Source organism: Pseudorca crassidens, chromosome 12 (assembly GCF_039906515.1).
Source record: "Pseudorca crassidens isolate mPseCra1 chromosome 12, mPseCra1.hap1, whole genome shotgun sequence".
Taxonomy (NCBI): domain Eukaryota; kingdom Metazoa; phylum Chordata; class Mammalia; order Artiodactyla; family Delphinidae; genus Pseudorca; species Pseudorca crassidens.
In genome coordinates this window covers 11,295,540-11,321,724 of record NC_090307.1, presented here as the reverse complement: position 1 = coordinate 11,321,724, position 26,185 = coordinate 11,295,540, and the positions used below count along the sequence as shown (strand labels likewise).

At 41.0% G+C, this 26,185-nt stretch overlaps 1 protein-coding gene across 3 annotated transcripts in view; it reads left to right on the top strand.

Moving 5' to 3' along the window:
• CDH7 (cadherin 7) overlaps positions 1-26,185 on the top strand; it is a 188,720-nt gene that overhangs the window by 40,555 nt on the left and 121,980 nt on the right. Inside the window, exon 2 of one of the 3 annotated variants that reach the window (XM_067698880.1) lies at positions 20,182-20,318. Coding sequence is in view for 1 of the 3 variants with exons in the window: in XM_067698879.1 (XP_067554980.1) it covers positions 25,524-25,580 (57 nt within the window). In the remaining 2 variants the exon portion in view is untranslated. Of the gene's footprint in view, positions 1-20,181; positions 20,319-24,371; positions 24,780-25,435; positions 25,581-26,185 lie in introns of those variants that run through there. The other 2 variants (XM_067698881.1, XM_067698879.1) reach the window with 2 other exon arrangements.

Genomic DNA, 26,185 nt, shown 5'->3' with positions numbered 1-26,185 from the left:
CTGATATTTACCGTAGTATAAATTGATGCAAACATTTTTAAAATATGTATTTATTAACTAATTAAAAAACAATAGAGACTCCTTCATGTTAACAAATACTTTATGTAAAATCATATTTTTGAAAAAAAATTGTGTCATTTTACATTTTTGCACATGTACTTAATGTCTGGCTTTATAAAAGATACAGAGAGTCTCATTTTGCCTTTGCATCGTACTTGTTAAGGTATGTTGTTTTGTTTGAAGAATATGAAGAAAATCCAGCCTCACACAAATATACAGCCAGAAAGACAAGACTTAGCTAAGCCCTGAGAAAGTCTCAGAGACCCCAGGGGACTTCTAGCCACAATTTGAAACAAAAAATCTAGCCACAATTTGGAAACCAAGTTCCCATAAAGACCTCATCATTTATGACAGGTACAGATTCTAGCTAGAATTATTCTCAATATCTGGGACTTAATATGGATGACAAGTTTGTTAGAAAATAATCACAGATATACCTATTTGGGGATAGTACTTCCGTTTTCCCACAAAACCTTGGCTTACCTCTACCCTTACCCTATCATAATCAATGCTACTTACTTTTTTTTCCCCTTGTGACAGTGCCATCCCTTATGGGGCATGGGAAATGTGCTTCTACTACTTAGGACCAAGTCACAAGTTAAGAGTACAATGAGTAACTTTAAAGAATGCATGAATGCTTAACTGAATGAATGTATGAAGGGAAATATTTGAAATTCTACTTAAAAGGGAATACCATGTCTTCTTGTGAGATCTGGAGATAATAGAAGTGTCCATGTTCTGAGAGGATTTGGAAGAATGGCAAGTGAGAAAATTGTATTCATTTACACTGACGAATAATTTGATATCTTTACAGACTTCACACTGTTATCCAAGACAGTTAAAAAGAAAGTCTCTCCCTTTTTTCAGTTTGCTAATGTGGTTGCCGTGGTAGCATTGTTTTTATACGAATCCTAGTATTTAAAATCTAAAATATATATTTTTAAAACCATTAATTTATTTAAAAATAATTTCCTAAAATGGGATAATTATATCAATACTTTTTTATTATTTTCTTACAGTTTTGTACTGATTGTAAAATTAAGTCTGAGTTTGTGTATGCATGCATACATGTAAAAGACACGAAGAGAAAAATAACATGTGGCCTGCAAAATGCAGATATAAAATCTTTTCCTGCAATTTGTAAAAATTTTACCTTTTCCCAGTTACTGTATCATTTACATTTGTCATTTCTCTCCGTACATTAATGCATAAGCAAGGAAAATGTAACTATCCATGTTTTAAAGGATATGGAAACAGGGGTGAAATGAATTGTCCAATTCACAGAATTAACATGGAGCAAAAACTCTTGGATCTGTACTCCCTTTCACTTCATTGCCTAATCTCTCTCCTTTTCCTCTCACCAATCCAATCTTGCTACATAGCTGTGTGTCTCCTCTTCCTTCTGGTTGTTTGGATGGGTGCACAGCTGACTTTGTAGACCTTCTTGTGTGAGGAAATATCTGGTGGTCGCCTGAAGCTCCTGGCGCGCTGGTGGGTTTGCCCCAACTGCTCAGTGCAGATGGCAGAATCACTGATGGAAATGATAGCCTCGTGGACAAGTGTCAGCCACAAGGAGAACTTCTGCCCTTGTGTTTCTAGTACCCAGTTCACCTGGGGAAGGAATTCTCTCACTCATGGGAACAGTGGCTGTTTATGAGGTGGCCGCTGGGTGGGGCAAAAGTGCATACTTTGTAGGAGGACACTGACTTAATTGACAAGTAAAATAAGGACAAATTAAAAGTGTTTCCCAAGTTCATTTTTTAAAGCAAATTGGAAGGCTTACATTCAGATTCCCAGTTAAGGTCTAATTTTCATTATCTAGCATACCTCCTCTGTCATGTTTTTATTAATTACATAAAATATATTTATACATGTTAAAGACACACACCCCACACAGTCTAAGGACTAAACACAATCATTACTTTGTATAATAGAAAGTAGAATACCAAGTTATCATTGCCATTTGTAATAAATTGTTCTCTCTGATAGATCTCATCTGCTAGTTTATTGCATTTTTCTCCTAACTTCTGTTGCTTTGTGATTGTTGGAGTTACATTCATCAAACACCACATTCATATGTAGCAACATAATTGTGGCCATTTAGTATCTACAATCATTTAAAGAGAATGAGGGGGAATTAGCCCTTAGCTGGAGTGCTTAAAGAGGGAAAGAGTGAGCTTTAGTGTTTAAAAACAGATGAGCCATTTGCTACCTTCAGATTTCTTACAGGATTTGCACCTAGGCTAATTTTTCTTTAGATTGGAGAAAATGTTTGTAACTATGAAGAATTTAAATGAGTACACTATACAAATGTTATATTCAGGTGGAATATGTCCATTTAAGGGATTCAATGCCTGAAAATCCAGTACAATGAAAAGTTTCATCCCCTCAGATTTTTGAGATCTATAGACAATGTGAAAAAAAATTTATTTTAAAAAATAGTTTTGCATATAACAGAAGGCTCCCTTTTCCATGTATGTTGTGGAAATAACTGAAAATGATAATACCACAAACATGTTAGCATCAATTTGAAATTAGACTATTTAGTGATGTTCTAGATTTTATTTTGTATGATTTTTGGGGTTTGTTTTTTTGTTTTTTGTTTTTGTCAGAGAAGCAAGACTGTACTCTCTTTTAAATGTGAAGAGGGGTACAGAGATAATTAAAATATTCAGTTTGGAAAAAGAAATCAGTGTTGAATGATATTGTTTCTTTTCTTTTACAATTTTCCTAGTCATGTGTTTATTGTCAGAAATATCATTAATATGAAGTATTTCAGAAGAAACTCCCTTTACTTTCTTTTATGGTATAGGGATTTTTAGTAACCAGATACATAGTGAGTAAGCAAGATATTCAACTTTTCCATATACATCTCATTTTGCTTAAGTATGTTATTAAAAGTGTGGGAAAATAGGTGAAAATTGCATTCAGCAATCAGACATGCTGTACTCCACATTTCCACTATTCTATTGCAACAGAATGGATAAAGCAGCATCATTTATGGCCACTAAGTAATCTCACAGGATGATCCAGTAACAACTTCATGAGTCAATATGATACAATTCTAAAACAGAAACAAAACGACCCATCCAAATATATCATGGAAATGCTGTGGGTATCAAGACATGGGTAGGGAAAACCAGAAAATAAATGAGGCTTTAGGGAAATAATAATTATAATCATACAAGTCCCATTTATTGAACTGTGTGCCTGGGTCTGTACTAAGCGATTCATATGTATTAAGTCTAATACCCTTAATTCTGCAATACAGGTTTTTTGTTGGGTTTTTTTTTTTTTTTTTTTAAGCAGGTGAGAAAGCAGCAGAGTGAGGAAATGCTGTTTGCCCAAGATTACCCAGAAATTGAATGACTGAGGGAAGGTTCCAGAGTTCATTTATTATGTCCATGAAATTCAAAGTAGGGAAAACATAGATATTTTGTACTTGTTCAATGCCCTTCAGTTTACAAAGTGCCATCGTTCTACCATTTGATTTCTTCAGGAACTCTGGGAGATACGGATACAAATATTATTACCCTGTTCTACATGTGAAGAAATGGAAACTCAAAGTAATAATAATCACATGCCCAATAAAGGACAGAGCGTAAGGTAGAAAACGATGTCAGTGCTCTCTCTATCAAGTCAAACCAGCTGGCTTGGAGAACTGATTGAAAGTAGAGAATATATATATATAAGGGAAGAGAAAGATATACATTCTGGAGGCCAATTCAGATGAGGATTCATGGCTTTTTATGTTTATCTTTGTTCTACGGGTTGCTAGAAGAAATGCGCCTGGAGGGGAACCATGGGAAGAAAAAATATTTGAGGAAGTAAAGGCAGCTGATAAGAGCTTTGTGTGCTGGCAGAGTCGGGAAGAACTAAAGCTGCCCACGACTCAGGACGGCACCAAGTCAGGAGGGAAAGAGTTCTGGGCTTGAAGGCTGCTGCTATAGGTTCCGGGCCAGGCGCTGGCACTAGCAAGCCAAAACTTCTGGAGGGTCCCTGAACTTCTTGGGGACTTATTTCCCCACATGTGAAAGGAGAGGATTGAATTATATATATATATATCTCTAATGGACTTACCAACTCTAAAAAGTTTTGACCCTAGAATTTAATTATATTTCAAGCTTTATTAGGAAGCTATCACTGATAAGGGAAGAGCCCGGTGGGGAAAGAAGGGAAAAGTCCCAGGCGCCATGCTGTCATGGAACCTATGCCAAACCTTTGTCAGCCTACATAAAGAGGTAAACTGAGGCAAGCTCAAAGTACCGGAAATGAAGGGTATCTGGGAACAGCAGAGAAGTTTCAGTTCGGGAAATGCAAAGTGTAGCCAGCGACAGGCGACCGCGCTGAGGGTTTGGGGGTGGGCTGTATTGATGGCAAGGAGTGCAAAGACGGGGGAGTCCAGCCAGAGTCCAAGCAGTAAATCCATTGACTTGAAGATGGGGAGAGATGCTTGGTAGATGTTCATTGGTCAGGCGATAAGCTTTGGTCTGCAAATCAGGCCCTTGTTGGAAATCAGTCTCTCAGATCTTAAGTTCTGTTTACCTGAGGGCAAGTTCGTGAGAGTCCACATTTCAGGTTGTGCAGCCCCATTTTAAATTGAAATGCTTTCACACTCTCAACATCACAGCTGGTAGTGATAGTATTAGGCTGTTACTTTGTTCCTACTTGTCTTCCTCGCAGTTAATTTAGGTTAAAAAAAATAGGGGCTTTCCTGGTGGCGCAGTGGGAGAGTCCGCCTGCCGATGCAGGGGACACGGGTTCGTGCCCCGGACCGGGAATATCCCACATGCCGCGGAGCGGCTGGGCCCGTGAGCCGTGGCCACTGAGCCTGCGCGTCCGGAGCCTGTGCTCCGCAACGGGAGAGGCCACAACAGTGAGAGGCCCGCATACAGCAAAAAAAAAAAAAAATATTCTGAGGAAATAGTTCAAAGAAAAAAAAATAGGATGCAAAAGACTCCCCTTGATGTTATAACCCCCAGGACTGCTTTAACGCTAGACTACAGATTTGAAGAAACAAACAGGTAACAGCTGTAAGGTCGGATCTTAACAAACGGCACCGCGAAACAGAGGAAAGCTTCAAGTGAGCTTTATTAGGGAGCGCTCCCGGGCGAGGTTCACTGGTCCGAGAGTAAGGGGCCAGAGAAGTCGCACCCGGGCGGGGGTTGGGCAAGATTTTATAGGGGAAGAAGGGAAAGGGGTGTGGTGAATCTGGGAGGGCACAGGGTATTCCTTATTTGGTGGTCTTTTCGGGTATCCTGGGGGACCGTTAGTCCCGCCCCTCAAAAGGCGGGAAGGCTGGGCTGGGTTCAAAGTCCCCAGGTCAGTTCCTGGAACTGGGTGGTCCGGAATGTCTCCAGGGCAGTTTCTGGAACTGGGTGGTCCGGAGAATTTCCGTCTGATGCAACCTGTGAATCTGACTGTGTTCCCCTGCCTCGGGCCAGTTGGCCTTAAAACAGTATATTCTTTAAGGCAAATCAACCGTGTTTCTGGATATGCTGTGCTCCTCGCTGATTTTCTGGTCATGCTAACTTCAGGAGACTCCATCCTCTCCGTTCTAATGTTGACCAGCTCCCTCTCTGCTCTTAAATGTAACAAAAAAGAAGACCCTCTGCTTTTGAGACTGACTCAACTGTTCCTCATTTTGTTTCTTTTGAGTGCATCACACAAAGCCAGGGTTAGATTTTCTAGATCCCCCCAAAGAAACAATTCCTCTGTCCTTCCAAGATGCGTCTAAATCCGTGATTCTCAGTGTAGGCATTTGGGACATTGGTAGGGGTAATTTGGGCCCACTGCAAGCATTTATGTATTGAAATTTACATTATCTTAACATAAATTGCTTTATTTTATCTCATTTATTTTTCTGTTGGGGCAGTATATTGATATTTTTTAGTCATTGTAAGTGGATAGATGGGCTTATTATCTATGTTTTTTTGAAGTATAGTTGATTTACAACGTTGTGTTAATTTCTGCTATAGCGCAAAGTGACTCAGTTATACACATAATACATTCTTTTTTATATTCTTTTTCATTATGGTTTATTCCAGGAGACTGGATATAGTTCCCTGTGCTCTACAGTAGGACCTTGTTGTTTATGCATTCTAAATGTAATAGTTTGCATCTACTACCCCAAACTCCCAGTCCATCCCGCCCCCTCCCCCTCCCCCGACCCCCGACACACAACCACAAGTCTGATCTCTATGTCTGTGAGTCTGTTTCTGTTTTGTACATAGGTTCATTTGTGCCATATTTTTTTTGTGTGTGTGGTACACGGGCCTCTCACTGCTGTGCCCTCTCCCTTTGCAGAGCATAGGCTCCGGACGCGCAGGCTCAGTGGCCATGGCTCACGGGCCCAGCCGCTCCGCGGCATGTGGGATCTTCCCGGACCGGGGCACGAACCCGTGTCCCCTGCATCAGCAGGCGGACTCTCAACCACTGCGCCACCAGGGAAGCCCTGTGCCATATTTTAAATTCCACATATAAGTGATATCATGTGGTATTTGTCTTTCTCTTTCTGACATTTCAGTTAGTATGATAATCTCTAGGTCCATCTATGTTGCCACAAATGGCATGATGGGTTTATTATCTATGAACTTCATTTCAGGATATCAAATGATCATTATAAACAGTTTAGTATAAAAGGAATCTTTGAGTCTTACAGAAGTTTGGCGCATTGGCATGAAATAACTCACATTATTGACTAAGGAGGCTCTTTCCAGGTTGGATAAGCGATGCCTCCCTTTGCTCCAGTGTTTCTTTAATCCTTGATTACCCAGCTCCCTAATTTCCCAGGATTAGAAGGTCATTTGATTTTTTAATTATTCATGGACAGATTGAAATCCCAGGGGCAAAAAATGTCTGAAGTCAGTGTCACTCCCTCTCCAATCCCTATGATAATCTGCTAGCTAGCATTTACTGCAAACAGACGTTTTGAAGAGCTAAGTGTTCAAAGGCTACACGTGGTCAATCTCAAGAAGGCTGTACTGCTGGTTGGCAGGGAAAGAAGAGACACGTGAACATAAAGCATAAAGTCATAAGCGTTGTAATAGGAAACCAATGCCGTGCTGTGGACTCGCAGGAGAAACCGTTCTTACCAGGGGGTTCAGAGCAAGTTTTATGAAAGAAATAACATTTGAATAGAGACTTAAAGGTCAAATGGGGTTTTGATATAGAAGGAGAGCACAGAGTCTGAGCAAAGTTAATTGGCGTAAAAATGTGGCCAATTTTTTTGGAATAATAAGTAGTCAATATAGGCACCCATCTGTGCTTGAGAACGAGCTGCCAGGCAGGACATGGCAGAGCGTGGAGAGTCTTGAAAGCCGTGGCTAGGGAGTTTGACGTGTCGCCTTAGACAATAAGGACACCCTACATGTTTTGGGGAGAAGATGCTGGCAACATCTAAGCTAGTTTAGAAAAATGACTGGCAGCAGGAGAAGGGAGAAAAATACAAAGAATAGGGGCAGTGAGACTAATGGGGAGTTTCTTCCCACGTGGGTGTGATGGGTGAGGGGAATCTAGGAGGAGACGTGACTCCAAGGCTCCTCATAGGGGTGTTGACAATAACAGAGGGAGAGGCCGTCACTCTGGAAGACTAGATGTTTCGAGAGAGGACAGTGAATTTCGTTTGGAACATGCTGAGTGTCCCCCAAATAAGGGTTGTATCAACATGAAAAGCAAATACGCACCCGCCCTGCCCATCAGTTCTAGCTTGTCAATATCAGTTGTTTTCACAGCATAGTCCTGGCTGGTCTAAGGAGTCATTCAAAATATAAAGGAGGTTCTATAATGATTTAAAGAAAAAGGTAATTGAATCATAGAGGCATCAATGTTATAGGTAGACTTTATTAGGAAATACAAAAGAAGTTCTTGAACAAATGCTACAACTTAAAAAATGCACCACGTACACTGTCTGCCAATAAAACACCAATGTTTACTTACCGTGTGGCAGGATATGGCGTGATATAATACTATGCAGAGAATGAAAGGAAGTTCCTGCCAATAGAGCAGATCCTTATTCGTGTGCACATTCCCTGCATCAATCTTAAGAAGCCACTTGCTCTTATACACTCTGATGATGACGATCTTTTATAACGTCTTTCACTAACTGTTAATATTTTCCTTTTCTTGCTGTTGTTTGTCAAAAGTGTTTCAGGTGCCCCTCGCTCCGACGCCAGGCTTGTTTCTAAGTGACAGCCTAATTTTCATATGCTGTAAAAATAAGTGACTGTAATTATTGGGCTTTTATGTGAGATATGACCCTCCATCTCTCCGTCTCACAACCACTGGGAAATGTTTCTGCTCAGAGTTCTGGCACTGCTTTGGGTGAGGTTAGTGGAGAAAGGACTTCAGAAGCGGACAGAACACCCCCCCTCTCCCACCCCGTGGCACTTGATGGATTGCATTAAACATCAGTGAAGCCATTTTAAAGAGATGACAATAGCTCTGGGACAGGGCTTGGGAGAACAAAACTAAACAAAACTGATTAACATATCTAGAGAAGTAAAATAATAAGAGAGGTTAGTCAGAAATGGAAGCACGGTAGCAAATAATAAGCTGTTTGGGTAGGTGCGCATGAGTCTGTTTTAGTGGGATGCCTTTACACGTTTAAATCACGTAACTAAGAAGCCTCATTCTGACGTCATACTCACCAAGTCACAGCCTGATTATAGTGTGGCTTCCCCCGTGGCATGCTTGCAGGTGGAGCGTCTGGTTGCCTCTCCGATTAGATTGCTCATTATAAATTGATAAGCTGGCCTGCATCATCCTTTTCGGGCTCAGGTAACAGGAGACCCCTCCTGCTCCTGGTATGTTGATAAATCAGCTTTCTAAGCCACCTAGACTTAGAGCCAACCCTTGAACTATGAAGAATATGAGGCTATTTCCCTCTGAAGCTTTTGGGAGACAGATAGGAATGTCTTTAAGACTCCCAACATCTCATTGATTGCAACTTTTCTTAATTAAATGTCAATAATTGCCACTATTGGCAAAGCGAAGGTCAGGATTAGATAAACTGCATGGTAGCATGTTGCACGCAACACTGTCCTAGAGCCAGGGTGAGCGTATAGTTCAGAGTTCAATACCAGATCACATTTGAGAGTGAGACGGAGCACAGAATAGCACAATGGGTGTAGAAGAGGGTCATTCCGGGAAAACCAGGGTATATGGTTGCCGGACCAATCTTGAGATTAAACTTGAGATTTACGTTATGATTCTTTTGCGAATCTAACATGAACCTGTATCAAAAGGTACAGTTTTCTCTTTGTCATCTAAGATTGACCCTTCTCAAAACTTCCTGGGACACCTCCCCACGGTTCCTGCACTTGGCATGCCAGAGCACAAGCCGACTTCACTCTTCAGGGTGACCTACAGGCCTGGCAATCTCAGCTATGTTTAGGTTATTCTGTATTTGCTGTGTCTTATGTGAGGAAATCTACTCCCTAAGGAGAGAAAGTGAAGTTCAGGTCTATACAAAATTGTCGAAGTGTTAAAAGTGGTTTTCTAGCGGGGAAGAGGGAATGGGAATCAAAAGGGTGGAGAAACGTTTACTTTTTATTTATAATTTTCTGTACTAATTGGATTTTCTTGTATTCACTTGATTTTTAATGGTAGTCTTTTCAAAAAGTCATTTTAACCTTTCCAAAATTCTTGTAGACTTGTGCAATTGTACAGTGAAGACTCCTACTGGCAGGCCATAAGCTTCTGAGGAGAGCAGAAACATTAGATATTTCTGAGTATCAGAGGGGCTTACACAAGGCTCTAGTAGAGAGAAAATGTATATTTTATAAAGTAATATATATGTATAAAATAATATATATAATAAAATATATATAATATCTATTGGGTTGGCCAAAAAGTTCATTAAGGCTTTTCTATAAGGTGTTACAGAAATACACAAACAAACTTTTGGGCCAACCCAATATGATGCCAGAGTTGCTGCTTCCTACTGTGTTATTTCTACACCGGATTTCTCTTTCCCTCCTGATTATCTTTGGTTGGGGAATCACTGAGAACAGTCAAACTGAAGTCCCTGGTAAGCAGGGACAGGAACAGTCAAACTGAAGTCCCTGGTAAGCAGGATAGATATCTGGGTTCTGACTTCATTGGCTGGAAAAGATTTGTCTGAGCACACTTTATAGATGGAGACAGCTGCTATAAATCATGTGGAATTAAATAGCACATTTTAAATTTCTTAAAATAGAATTAATTAAAGTTAAAACATATACATGTGACTGAATAAATATAGGAAAACAATTTTAAACTCAACAGCAAATTCCTGCTGCTTAAAAATCAGCTCCATGTTTGAGGTTGCTTTCGATCACAATAGCAATGATTCTATAATATATATTATTAAGATCGAATCCAAAGAGAGAAGCTCCAGGATAAGTGACTCCAACAACGTAAATCATAGAGATCACAGCCAAGAAATAAGTTGCGTACACTGCATCTTGGCTTCTAACATAGGTACTACAATTTCCCTGAAATAAAGATTCTTCCAATCTTAGTGACTTTCAACATAGGCCTAGACCTGTACAGTTTCATGATGGGATTAAAAGAGCACCTCAGTCTAGTAGAAGCAAATTTGAAGGGAAAAGACTTTAAAAAGGAGATACTTAAACAAATTGGGTAGGATGTATTTAAATTGAATGTTATATGTATCTAATACATTTTCAGACATTAAATTTTAAAAGTGAATAAATACACTTATACTGTGCTTCCTTGTAGCTATTTAGAGATTCTGAATTCCTATGAAAGCTTCCTTATAGCTATTTAGAGATTCTGAATTTCACAGAACGTGTGAAAATAAAAATTGCTGATGCATTAAGGTAGGCAAACTGCGATAACGGAGGGAACTCAAAAGGCAACGGACCAAAAAGATAGAAGTTTATTTGTCTTTCAGATAATGTTTCAGGGAAGATAGGTTCTGAGCAACAAAACCATCCAGTGACAAGGGCCGACAGGGGCTCTGCCATGTTTACCTCTGATAAATGGAATATTTATAAGTGGAATGGAATATTTATAAATGGAAGATTTCCTGCCATATCAGTAAACAAAGGATGTCACAGTCATCAACAATTGCAACCCTCCAGCTTGAGCCGGTGAGCCCTGAGGAAATTCAGGGCCGAAAAGAATACCTACAATCTTAGCAGCCACTCCCTACGGTGAGCCCTGAGGAAACTCAGGTAGTGAAAACACCGGATACTGGCCCCAGATAGCTGAGGTGCACATCAGAGGAATGATTTCAGTGAACCCAGACTCTCGCATCTTCCCATACACAGAAAAGCGCTAAATTCTTCATTTTGCCCCAAATAAAACTTAACTCGCAACTGTCACATTGTGCATTTTTTTTAAGTCAACACCACTCAGCTTCCAAGACGACCCTGGACATGGTCATTTCAGACCTGGGAAGGGGGAGGGTAGAGGAGAAGAGGCAGGGCTTTCCCCTTAGGTAAGTGAGGTGAAATTTCACACACATCAGTCCCACACACATTCCATCCAGGAGTGCTTGGGACCTTGACCTTTTTCAGCTCAAGGCAGGCTGACAAATGCACACTCTTCAAATGCCCACAAATAAGAGAAAGATCCATATTGATGGGCAGTTGCCAGTCTTGGCTACATAGACATGGCAGATCTTTTTCATCCTTTACCTGTGTTCCCATTATTATTATTGATTCAACAAAGACAAACACAAATTCAGTAATAATTGAGAACTACTTTCAAAGAACCTCCCTTCGGATGTTCAATGAAAACTCAAAGTTCTTTAAGAATTGAAGTTAATGCCGTAAAGGTAAAGATCATGTCTTCAACTGGCGTAAGCAATAGTTTAGTGAGAAAAAAGAGGAGTTACTATCCTGAGCGGAGGGTACATCTCGTCCAGTGGCCAGTGCCAGATGTTGCACTAAGAGGAATAAACCTCCCATAACACACTTAATTTCACAACACTATACCAAGGGGGGCGGGTATCTTCCTGACCCATCTGGTGAGCAGCTCCTGCCCTGAAGCATGAGGAGGAATAGCTGGTGCGATTCTATCCAGCCAGTGTACTGTAACTGCACGTGCTACTCTCCCTCATACGAATGTCTAATTACCTCTAGGATCATTTTCTCTCATTCACATCCTGTTGCCTAGAGTTACACAGGTTAAATATGTTGTTAATCCTTGAATGTTATTCTAAAAAGAGAGAGAAGAAGAAGCACTTATGAGTGTTGAATACATCTTTTTCAGGTCACCTGCTTTTTTTGAAACACTATTCTATTTATAGTTGATATTGCCCCCAGTGGTTTGAGAGGTTCATTAATAAACTACTTTTTTTCTTAAATATATCATTGGCTCCATTTTCCCTATGCCAAACGTCTTTATTGATTTTCTATGACAACTTATAGTCATAAAATAACTTCCTTGCTGCTAATTTCACTGTAAATTTTATTGTATTACCAGACATCCTCTGGACTGGACTCCAGCAGATCAATACACTGAATTTATATTTGTTATGGAGCTATTAGCACTGGTATCAGCAGGGTAATTAACTTCCCAAACAGAGATACCATTCTATCATTCCCCATCTTCATTATTCACAGCATGTATATCTTGAAGAAATATTTCTATTTGCATCTAACCCATCAAAAGAACTGATGGCCAAATTCCAAAAGCCATGTGAATTCTAGACTTTAGGGACATAATTTCTTGGCATAAGATATATTAGGGAAGGAGTGAATTGAAGAATATATAACTTGCCAATCAGGGAAAGGGCTACACATAGAAACAAAATATAGAGGCCGCATGGAAGAAGAGCTCAGTATTAAATACCACTCAGAATTTAGATCATCCTTTCAGAAACATTAGAGCCAATCCTTATTTAAATGACCGTGGAATTCACTTAAAGGCCAGTGTCCAGGCCAGTGAGTTCTCACTGACAAAACAATTTGCCCTTTGTAATTTAGGAGGTGACTACCTTGTTTGAAAAAATATGCTTTATGTTTTATGACACTGGAAAAATGTGTAGTGTCTTTCATATATTTGTATTCGTTTATTTTTTGTGATGTCTTATATACCAAAGTAGTTTCAATTAATATTTAAACATAATTCATTTACTGACTGAGAGCGTATGCTACGCAAAATTCTCTACTAAGTTCTTTGAATATGAACAAGGAATATTACCTGTTCTTGATAACTGCAGTTCTAGTGGGGATAAGAAGAAAAATATTCTGAAGCAAAAATTCCAACATATAAAAATCTAACCACTACCTATGAATGGGAGGTCTGGGATTGAATGTGCCTTAGGGAATAATTATCCTGAACTTTAACCCAATAATACATGTTGGGAACTCAAAAATATGGAATCGACGCTAGTAAATTAAGGAATATAATTACATCAAAGAAGAAAAAGAAACTCATCTATTCTTAGATAGTGTTTGCCTAATGTTATCTTACTAAATGGACTAGGGATATTTTATTTCTAAAGTAAATATGGGTTCTTTGAAACATGTCCTTTTAAAATTTCTTTGTTTAACCATTTCAAAAGCCCTGTTTAAAAATGATAGCATCTTTTATACCAATTTATGCTGCTTTTTATATAATTAATTTCTATTATTATTTGAACATATTTTCCTTTACTGCTTTGTTTTTGGAATAAGTCTATCTTATTAGTTTTAAACTGCTCATATAATTCTATGCTTAAATCGGAAGATGATCTATCCAGCTTTGCCTAACCATCACTTTGCTTCAAATCACTTCCTGCTTCAATGGATGTTTTTGCTTTATAAATGTTGTCAGCCTTCCCTGTGTGTCAAGTGCACCTGAGGAGTTTGTTATCTATCTAGGTGACAGTGAGAATTCGTCAAGTGTCAGGAAAACCCAGAAATATAGGGCATTTGATAATTAGGTGTAACTTAATAAATGCCCAAGTACTGTGTTTCCTTATTGTCACTCACATAACTATCTTGTAATTTCTTGTCATTATGGCCTACTTTTCAATATGACCATGTCTTAATATCCAATGTGTCAAATCAAATCCTACGGTTTATTGTGAGCAACCCCAGTTGGTCTGTTTTGAACGTTTCCCTCCCTTCCCAGTGAATGGAAGTTATAGTTATGCCCCGCTGGTGGCTTGAATCACCTCAATTTGCTCTGGCAGTCAGAGGCAGCTGCTCTGTGTGAAAGACATGAGACCCACTGAACACCGTGTTAGGAGTGACCTCCAGCTGAATGGAATCGGCTCAGCCTTTTCTGCCCAGCCAGCAGAGTGTGTGCAAACAGATCTGCCCAAGTGCAAAACGGTCCAAGGATGTCAAGCAAGGCTGGGTCTCTTTTCTCTCGTTCGCTTTCTTTATTTTCTTCCTTGAAAAATGAAACAGGATAGTGGACAGCCTGGTATAATCTTAGCAACATCTGTTGCCTTTCACAGGGGTCTTAGCCGGGGACAATAAGTTTCAGAAGGAGACTGAGTTCCTGTTGACAGGGGTAATATAAAAGCCCTCAACTGAAAGGAGCGTGGGCATGTTTCCCCCATACACAGTTAAGGCCTTTTGTGCCTTCTGTCAGAACGGGTAGGAAGCAAGGGTTTTCTCCTCTTCTTTCCTGATGACACTGCCAGAAAAAAAAATCTTTCCCAATTAGTGCTTAATGGACTTAAAGAACTGTGGAAAAGTTATTTCTCTCAATACCTCCATCTTAAGCTCAGTTAATCAGAAATGTGAGAGACTGTATGCTTTGCATTCTTTCACAACGGTTACTTCCCAGCTTCCTTACTAACTTTTATCCTAATTCCAGACAGTTTGGAGAACAATTGTTAGGTTCTTTTTTTTTTTTGGTCAAAATGAATATTTCACACTGATTATGTCTTTTCCCATGAGTTTGATCTGTTCATCTGACTCCAATTCCCTAACTTTGGGCTGCAGGAAGCATTAAATTTAGGTAATTTATATAGGAACAGTTACCTGATTTTTGTGCAAGATACTTTTCAGAGCAATTTTGTTCACTCTTTACCATGACATCCTTTCATACACATGAGATACAATGCAGCTGATAATGTGTGTGCCTCCTGCCGTCTTCTGTTTCTTAAAACAAACAAGCCAACAGATGAAAATGAATTCCAATATCTAAACTTTTATTGACTTGATATATGTTTTTGGTATCCTTCACACAATTTTGAAAAAATATATAGAAAGAAAAATCTAAAGATTTAGATCTGTGTCTATTAAGAGAATGATAGATTTGGGTAGATTTCAATGATTATGATGTATGTTCCTAAAAAAGAGATATAAATACTTCTGAAAATATCTGAATTTATACGTTTCTTTAAAAAACATAATGGGTCCTTTGATACTCAAATTCTTGTACCAACACAGTACATTCATGCACGATATATTTAATAATTGTTTAAAATGCTCTTTAAACGTATTAGTTTAAATGGGTATAATGTATTATATCTCCAAATTAAAAATTTTGTGCTTCAAAGCCTGTACAAATATTGCTTTTAGTTTAACTGCATTATTATACTTCCGAATCTGCTCATATATGTGCGAGTAAAGATAAAATTACAGTATTGTATTCATGCCTCCTATGACTCTCATTAATGATTAGCAAGTTTTTCCATTTTTAAGCCAAAAGTAAAAATAACAAAACAAATTCAGTGTAAAAAGTAGAATTTAGGAATACTGTATAAAGATCATGTGTTATAAATATGGAAGCATATGCTGGGCATAATTGAAATAACTATATTTTTCAAAGAAAGGAATCCTTACAAATTGGGTATTAATTAGCATCTAAACCATCCTTTTAGGACAGGGGGAGCCAAAATTACTTGAGTGTTTCATAACTAGTCTTCATGAAATGGGATGATTCATATTTTGCTATTCTTGCTTCTAATAGATTACTATTCTAATAGATTTATCTAAATGCTAAGATCCCATTTAAATCAATATGAGTGCCAAGCATGGAAAACCTTGATAGCATGTGTAAAATGAAAAACAAAAAAAAAAATCAAAAGCCATTTGCCAACTCACATATAATAAAGTAGATGTGTTCCAGTGGGTGGTATTAAGGTTTCCCAGGTAATATAAGAATGCAGCTGTGCTAGTACTGAGGTTTCCATTCACTTTGAATACACTGTATAGATAACATCCACGCACAAGAATAACAAGATCTAATTATGTCTAACGGTTAAATGGGAAAAAAAATCTTTAGACTTTGAAATCTGCCTACTTGCATATCTTATGCTATGGACTGAATGTTGTGTTTCCCCCCAAATTGATATGTTAAGGCTCTAATCCCCTGTGTGATGATGTTTAGAGGCAGGGCCTTTGGGACATCATTGGATTTGGATGAGGTCTTGGGGTGAAGCCCTCATGATGGGATTGGTGTCCAAATAAGGGGATGAAGAGAATAGACCTCTTCCCCTTGGCCACAAGGACACTGCAAGAAGCAGTCTGTCTACAGCCAGGAAGAGGGCTCTCACCAGAACCATACCTGCCGGCACCCTGATTTCACACATGGAGTCCCCAGACAACACGTGAGAAATAAGTGTTCGTTGTTTAAGCCACCAAGTCTAGGGTATTTTCTTACAGAAGTGAAAGGAGACTAAGATATCTTACCTTCAGTATTAGGGATTGTAAACTGACACACCTACAAAGGCGCAACTGTTACACTGAGGAGTAAGCTGACTGTGGCGAAATGGAGTGTATATGCCCATCTCAAGGAACAGAGAGGCCTCACATTAGTCATACTTTATAATATGAAATTGTAAGTGTGTCAGATTTTCAGTGTGTAGAAGAGAAGTCAGAGGGAATTCCCAGGTGGTCCAGTGGTTAGGACTCTGTGCTTCCACTGCCGGATACCTGTGTTCAATCCCTGCTCGGGGAACTAGGAACCCGCAAGCTGTGCGGCGCGGCCAAAAAAGAAAAATAAAATAAAATTTTAAAAAAATACATGTATATAGATAGAACATTTGTAAAATACAGAAAAAACAAGAGAAGTCAGAAACAGAGATATGTGTGTCTAATCTTCCAATAACAAATACTGGAAGACATGAATAAAAATAATAAACAAACAAACAAAACCACTATATGGGCCCAACTTGTCTGCAGGTTGGATGTAATCAGAGGAGCACTGATTACAGTGCTCTTGGTTAAACAAACTAAAACACCTAAAACTTTGTCTTGCTCTGTTATGTATTCACTCACACATGACACTCAAATTAGTCAAATTTGCAAGGTCGGTTAAGGAGCTGTCTTTCATAAATTTAGAAAGATATATTTTGTCTTAATCTATAGGGAAATATTTAAATGGTTAAAGAATACCTAATAATTTTCTAACAAGTAATAGAGCTATTTTTCTTCATTAACTATGGGTTAAAAACTTATTTAGCTTTTTCACTTTTGGGTGGAACTACTTGATATTTCATACAAAAAAGGAACTGAATTATCCATCAATATGGATTCTAACATCAAATTACTTTCTTGCCGTGAGCTATTCATTTGACTTTATAGTTCTCCAAAATATAGGAGTTTTTTCCCCTAAAGCGACAGACTCATTCAATTCTTATTCTTCTAAGAATGAGAATTATGATTTACATTAGTAGTTAAATAAAATTTTAAGGCGTGATGGAAAGCCACGTCTACAGAATTATTTGTGAAAATATATTCAATTTTAATCATTATAAATCCACTAGAGTCCAAGCTATAAAAAAGTCAAATTAAAAATGAGAATGGCTACAACCAAATTCTTTTCTCATGCTTAGAAAAGCTATGAAATATAAACCAAAAAATCCTTCTTGATATTTGACATGCAAAATATCAAATAATTAAGTCTACATGTCTAGGGGTTTTGGAATCCTGCATTGGCTGTTGCCCTGCGGACCAGCCAGCATGCTTTCATTACTGGGTTTAGCGTCTTATTCCCCTACTTTGAGTTTGTCATGAGATGATGAACCAATCCCTTTAACCTTCCTGAATTTCAGTTTCATCGTTGAGAAAATGAGGGAATATGCTTAAGTGTCATCAAAGGTGTCTTATGTAGGTCATTTCATGCATAAGGTATGGGGCCCAATTATCCTCCGTGACTGGTGGTAATTCAGTTGCTTACTGAGGCCCATTAACCCTTTCAGACCATGATTCATAACCACAGATTTATTTGGAAGGAAATCTTTAAGTTCCTCACGAGAAGTATAACATTTTCCTGTCAGCATTAAATGTAAAAAGCCCTAACTAAATAAATGTGGCATAATGAGGATTCATTTCCAGCACAATTTTTTCTCACACAAATACACAAATGCGTTAGAAAATATCATGCCTTATTTTGTCCATAAGGTCTGTTTATGTTGGTCCTCATATATGACATCTGTCTCAATCAAGTTAGTTTTCTTATTTACTCTCTTGTAGTGAGAGGCCCTCGTTAATTTGGGGTGTAGAGTGACCATTTTGCCAGATGGGAATGAAGTGAAGGAAAGATGCTGGTTCCCCTTTTTAATCATTCAGACCTAACAGTGAAAAGTGGAATCACTTGCAGTTCAAAAAGATAATGACTACTTGAGATATCACCTTTGGTATCGGAGTAGTTCAAGTTCATAAAAAGACTACTGCTCTTCTTAACCACAAGTATCTTCTAGGGTGGTGGTTCCTCGGTATTTTATTAAGCATGCTTACCTTCCTTTGTAGAAACTGGCTCATTTCATCTAATTTTTCTTCCTAAGGTATATAGTTTCCTTATATTTTCCCTTCCTGGATTTGCTTTCTGAATATGAGTTTAGCCTCAGTCACATACTCCAGAGAGCTGTACCGTTGGTTCCATGCAGCTGCTGGAAGTAGGGTCATTCCTACACGCACATTTTATGTGTGTTAGGAGAGTGCTAAATATAATTTAGTGACACCAGCTATAAAACCTGGAAAACCCAGGGCAAGCCAGCTCTCTGAGTCTGCATGCAGGGAACAATCAGGTTAGTGCACAGGCAGAGAAAGTGTCCCGGCACAAGCTGAACAAGTGAACGCATGCTTAGGGAGCCCTCTTTCTGTCTAGGTGAGCAGAGGATTCTGTATAAGAATCCCATTCTATGTAAACAACAAAAACATTCCCCTATTAAATCCCTTTGCTCCTTGGAGACTGTTTGAGGTTCTCTGAATATTCTCCTGATATTCTGCCGTCTCCTACTGTCTATATCCTAGTCTTGTCCAAGACCCAGGTGAAAGGTCATATTGGCTTATGCTTTTAAGACCCTCCAGTAACAAGTGTCTTCCTTCTTCAAATCCCATACCTCGATGCTTATGGTTTTCTTACTGAGTTTAGCCTCATCTCTCCCCTTTTTATAGTTCTGTATGTGCCTGGAATATTCCGTGGGGCCTTGGCATTACTTTCCTTTTTAGTTCCTGCAATTTGTGGCATCAAACCCAGCAGACAGCACACACTCAATAAATATTTCTGAAATGAGTTTATTGTGAAAATCCACTTTTTTTCCCAGAAGATTCTCTGGTTTATTACAGAGTGATAGAGCAATGTTTAGCAGGAATTTGCATTAGCGCTTTTCTCTCCGATGGTTTTAGAAGGCTTTTATGGAACAACTATAATTCAAGAGACAGCACAGGCCTAGCTATATTATTTCTGACAATTTTGATTTGAGCCGCTTTTTAAAAAGTAATTTGTGTTCCAACTATTGTAATTCCAGAGATACAATTGCACATCAGTGGTATCGTACTCTATTTAAATAACTAAGTGTTCCCTTGCTTTGGCGTTTAATACCAAATCCAAGTCAGATGTTTATCTGTTTGTGTTTGTTCGTCAGAAAGAAAATGTTGAGAAATTTGACTTGTAGCAGCAGGAAGCTCTACTTCTTTAAAATGGTAACCAATGACCCACAATATCTCAGATATTCTGAAGCCCCATGAAGAAGCTTTGAATATCTGGAGGATTCTGGAAAGATAGTCTGGGCAACTTCCTTTGCTTAGAACAGGGGAAAAATGAATCCTTCACCCTTGCTTTCTGACCCCTCCATGGGTCATTTTGTTCCCATTTTCTTTCTGTGGGTTTTTTTCTAAATAGTTGGGGTAAGGAGTGTGCTACCTATAATCTAAAGCATAAGATATACAGGTAGGCAGATTTAAAATGTCTGAAGTTGTTTTTCTGTTTAACCAATAGATCTTATTCTTCGCTGTGGAAGTTCTCTGTACTGTGTATTTGAAGTGAATGGCAACCTCAGTACTGGTCCATGAGCATCATTGTATCACCTCAGAAATCTGAGTACCACCCACTGGGACGCACCTACCTTATGATATGTGAGTTCGCAAAGGACTTTTGAGGTTTTTTTTCTTTCTCATTTTACTTATGCTTTCAAGGTTTTCCATGCTTGGCACTTTTATTGATTTAAATGAGACCTTAGTCCTGTGTTCTTACTGTGGCTCTGTTGCCCTCCTCCTCAACAGACAACCTTGCCTTTTCTAACTTACTGCGTGCTGACCTTGCTCTGTGAATATATTCAGGGCCCTTTAACTAAGTAGTGTACTCTCCAAGGAAGTATTCATTTTTGGACAGACTGACTGCTTGGATAATGAACAAGCAGCCCTTGAGAGCACCTTAAGCAGTAAAATTGTATCATCTCAGACTTTGGATTTGTTCAGTCTAGCAACTGCGAGGGGCACGGTCACCAGTGAGATGCGGTCAAGGGGCGGGGGAGGGGTGATTTCACGATGCTAATCCTAGGCACACATCTTTCTTCTCTCAGTGATCATTTATGCTCTGTTATTAACTGCATTCAAGAAATCTTCAAATCTATTTCTATTTTCTGATTACATGCAAGGGATTTTCACACACTAGTGCCACAACTAGAGTCCAGGCCAATATTTTTCTCACCTGGATTTCTCCAGTAATTTCCTAAACATTTCCTCACCTTCAGTGCGCAAGGCTGCCAGGGTGTTGCTTTCTCATACATTCATCATCATAATTTCCCTTCGTAAAACTCCTCACGCTCTCGCATTGCTCTCACGGTACAATCCAAACATCTTCTCTTCCCATTCGATACTTTTTGTCATGTTATGTGCTTCTACACCTGACATTCTGTGTCCACCTGATCACAGTGCTCATGGCGGTGCATGGAGATGTACGCACCTTCTTATTTTTGCAATAGGTTGGAAGGTTCCTGAAGATGAGAACTACATCTTCATCTTTGTGTTCTCAAACCTTAGACTAAGGATCACACAGTATGGGTTCATATTTACCAAGTTAGTAAATGACTGTAGAGAGCTAGAAATCTCTCCTACGAAGTCCTTTCTTTTCTACAAAATGGAAGTATACTTAATTAGATGAAATAGATTGAAGAATATAGACATACTCAGGAAAATTCTAAGCATTACATAATGAAGATACATTTTTATTATTATCCACACGTTTATATTGGGAGAGACTGTTACAGGAAACTATAAATGATCCGACTTTTTGAGAGCTTGCCTTATGTAACTGCTTGTTACCTTCTGCTACATCTATGTTTTCCTACCCAGGGCTCCCCAGAATTGCTAGAAGTACTCAGATCTCAGTGATTAGCTTTTTTCTGCCCTCAGTTGCCAGATACTCAAGCCACATCTCTGGTTTTAGAGTAAGATCAGGATGGAATGAATATGAATATAATTGAATCAGCAATCTCATCAGAAACTTTGTACTTGCACCAAATCTGCTTTGGGAGATAAAACATGTAGAGAAATACTTTTCCACACCAACAGAAATCATGGCAAAGTTCTCTGACCTTTTTTAATTCCTCCTTCTCCAAAATTCAGGTCTGGTACAGGTGATTTTATTGATTTAATGAAGAATGAAAATAAATTGAGAGGATTTTTTTAAGTAGGAAAGAAAGGGGGACATTTACCAAATTTGTGTACAGAATTAAGTGACAGTGAAGAAATGAAACCTTCAACTGAGAGGATTTGTAAAAGATTGTTATATATAAGAATAGAAATAGTAAAACATAAAGTTGAAAATTATATGGCAACATGAAATTTCACAAGCATATGCAGTTATGATTTACATTTGTTTTTTAATTTAATTAATTAATTAGTTAATTAATTAATTTTTGGCTGCATTGGGTCTTCATTGCTGCGTGTGGGCTTTCTCTAGTTGTGGTGCACGGGCTTCTCACTGCAGTGGCTTCTCTTGTTGTGGAGCACAGGCCCTAGGTGCACGGGCTTCAGTAGTTGTGGCACATGGGCTCAGTAGTTGTGGCTGGCGGGCTCTAGAGCGCAGGCTCAGTAGTTGTGGCGCACGGGCTTAGTTGCTCCACTGCATGTGAGATCTTCCTGGACCAGGGCCCAAACCCATGTCCCCTGTATTGGCAGGTAGATTCTTAACCACTGCACCAGCAGGGAAGTCCATGACTTACATTTGTATTTCATGGAATCTTAAACATTCAGTAGCATCTTGGGATTTATCTAGTACAGTGACTTTTTATTTGTGTTTCTAAGAAAACAAGGTTCTTTAATCAACCAAAAGTTGTAGGAAAAGGATGCAAGAGGGCTTCCCTGGTGGCACAGTGGTTGGGAGTCCGCCTGCTGATGCAGGGGACACGGGTTCGTGCCCCGGTCTGGGAAGATCCCACATGCTGCGGAGCGGCTGGGCCCGTGAGCCATGGCCGCTGAGCCTGCGCGTCTGGAGCCTCTGCTCCGCAATGGGAGAGGCCACAAGAGTGAGAGGCCCACGTACCGCAAAAAAAAAAAAAAAAAAAAAGGATGCAAGAGGAGAAAGGATAGAAAAAAACATGTCTTGTCCTTGAACTTGACCACGGTGTAAACTTGAGGAGCAATTCCTTTATTTGTCATTCCTAATGTTGAGCTTCCTCCTAAAAATAAAATACAGACACCATCCAGGGACCTAGAAGGCCCTACGAGACTTGTCCCTTGCCCACCACTCCAACATAACCCCTCTTGATTCTCCCCCTTGTGCTGCGTTCTCTGTTTCTCAAATATACCCAACTCTTTTCTTTGCAAACATTTGTCCTTGTTTATTCTGTCCAGGCCATTTTCCTTCAGAGCTTCTCAAGTCCAACTCATTCTCATCAACATGTCTCAGCTTAAGTGCCATTTCCTCAGAGAGAGACCATCCCTGACCTCCCCAAACGAAAGGGTGTCCCTCAGTTACTGTGTGAAGCATCCACTGTTCTTACCCTTGCCTTCTACACTGTACTCTCTAGGTGGAGAAGAACCTCGACCTTCCTCTGTGATGAACCGACCAGAACTAGTGTTCTGGTTAACTCACCCCTTCTAGAATCTGTGTCAAGGTTATAGTTTAAGGATATTTTTTAAAAAGGAAGGCAAGTAGCATGGAAACATCTGGTTCAGGACGGAAGCCCAAACTGGTGATCAATATTTATGCAGAGGCACAAGAAGATAAACAATTGAGGACAATTTTAGAAACAGTATGACCAAAATATCGTTTTAAAAAAAGGTCTCCAATTTTTTCCCTTTCTTATGTGGTGGCCATTGATTAGAACAAGATAATAAATAAATATGGTACAGTACCTGATTCCTGATCACACACCATCTCTTACAGATGAAAGGTCCGGGCAGTCAATGAACTGGTTACAAACAGGTCGGTGGGCTCAGATTTGTGTTAATGCTGGATGGGATACAAACATTCACTTCTGTATTCAACGAATATTTGCTAAGGGTTGAACACGTGCTGTGTGTTAATCATACTGAATATCAATCTTTGCCTTCCTGAAGCGTTTGGTCCAGAACAATTATAAGGATAGGTCCCATCCCAGAAGCAAATTCATTAGATGAAGGAAGACAGATGTATGTAAGGCCACCAGAAAAATGTAAAGTTCTAGATTGTGTAATATTAGCTGGAATAATTGAGGATTTTCACAGAGAAAATCCTGTCAGAGTCCTCAAAGATGAAGCCAAGGTTTAATGTCTTGCTACCTGGAGAATGATGATGGTGCTGAAAGAGAAATACATACTGGGAAATCCAAGGTGGTACCTATGCGGAGATAGAGGTCTGTTCTAAACGTACCGAGTTTGGGTGATGGCTGACAGTTGAATGGAAATGGACTGTGAAATGGCCATCCAAGCAGACCTGGAGCTGGAGAGGTTTAGGGCTGGAGATATAACTTTTAAAATGAAGCAACTGTAAGTAAATAGCATAGCATGCGTGGTATCTGGAAAGGAATAGAAGCTTTAAAAAGGTTTGCTGTTAGAATTATTAGCATAGAATTCAATTTTAAATACTAACTAGATGAGAGGGAAAATGCAAGCTAAATGGACAGGAGGAGCTGGATTGGGGGGAGGGCAAGTGTGCCCGAGTGAGCAAGAAAGCAGAGGTGCTTACACGGACGAGCCTGTGCCCACATGACCGGTATCTGGAGAATCACTGTTAAGGATGGATGAGAGACGCAGGGCAAGTTCCATTGACAGAATGAGAAAAATGAAAACGAATGCGCTTGGAAATGATCTATTCAACCTTCCTAACCCCTACGACAGAACATCCATCTCGTCATCAGCCTGAATCAAGCACCAGAGCAAAGGAAAACGAAGCGTGCTCAACTCTACTGGCTGTGGCGCGTCCTAAAAAAAAGACCAGAGCCCCTTCCCCACCTCGCAAGGGTCCTCTCTCCCACCCTGCGCGTAAATCACACGCCTCGGAAGTTTTGCATTAGAGAGCCCAGCAGGGGAGGAAATTGTCTGCAAGTAGAGAAAGTAGAACTAGAGCAGTCCGAGGAGATTGAAAGGGCAAAACTATCACGCAAGAAAACTGTAAGTTCTGATTAGTTTTATGACTTTGCCTTCATGCCTCAGGAGCTCAATTGATCACGGCTTCCGCGACAGGTTCGGGGGGGGAGGGGAGGTCGCTGGAAAAAATTCCCAAAACTCGCCTCCAGCTCCGCGCTGCCGATGCAAATACCTCGCCGAGAGATGGATGGGCTGCTGCCCCTCCTACTTTCACCGATCCTCTGGATTTTCCTGCGAAGGACTCGGTCTGCACCGAGCTGTCAGGAGGGCGGCGGAGGAGTGAAGCGCGGGGGTGCGCACGCGAGAGTGCGCGCGCGGCGGCGGAGCGGCTTCCTTGCAGAGAGCCCTCACTCGGGCTCCGGGAGGTGCTGGAGTCTCAGCAGCTCGCGGGTCCTGCCACGCACGGCGCTGTCTGCAGGCGCCCGCCGCCGACCACCCGCTCCTCCTCCGCTCCCGCCCACCTGGCCCGGCCCCGGCGCGCCCTCTCCATCTCTCCTGCGCCCGCCCACTCGCCCTCTCGCCCTCTCTCCGGACGCGCGCGCCCGCTCGCTCCGGACCTGGCGTCTGAGCCTCCCGGGGCCCGGACAGGGACCCCGCATCCTGCGCCCCGCGCCCCGCGCGGAGGGCTGTGATTGGAACAGGCGCCCGAACCGGGCCGCCGCAGCGGGTGCCGAGCGGGCGCCGCGGGTCCGCCCCGTGCGCCCAGCTGCGCGCACTGGGTCCCGAGGCACCCGCGGGCGCCCGGCTGCTGAGCGCGCCTCCTTTCGGATGCCAACGCCCGGGTGGCTGGCGCCGGACGCCGCGGAGAGGGCAGCGAGCCCCCAGGTGAGTTGGGGGTTCGGGGAAGGCGCCGCCGGGCAGAAGCGCGCCCTCGCCGTGCGCCTGGGGAAGCGGGACTCTTCGGCGGGCGGGAGGCGGGCGTGGGGATCCGTGTGGAGTTTCCCTGGCGTCCCCAAGTTACTGCTCGGTGGCCCTGAGCTGCGGCTCCGCCGGGCAGGGCGGGCTGGGGGTGCCTAGGGCGCGGGGCCCGGAAAGCCGGTGCTGATGGACACCAGGTGCAACGCGAGTTGGCGAGTTGAGGGAGAGAGCAGATCGCAGCGTTCTCCAGGTGAAGCGGTGCACGCAATCTGGTCCGCTCTCCTCAAAGAGGAGCACGAGGGACCCTGCTTTGACCTGGGATGGATAGGGGCAAAACTCCGCGCTGGCGGGGCGTCCAGCTTCTGCCGCGGTCTGAGACTGCAAAGGGGTGTGTGCCTGAGCGTGCGGGAGTCCAGCTGACCATCTGCGTAGACTCCGTGTACCTTTCGGAAAGGTGGAGCTCATCTAAGGGTGCTTTGCTTTTTCCTGTAATTAGTATTCTGCTGCTGCCGGGCATCCGCAGGGCTGGCCTCTACTAGGCATCCTGCCTCCCCTCCGCCCGGCTGTACCCA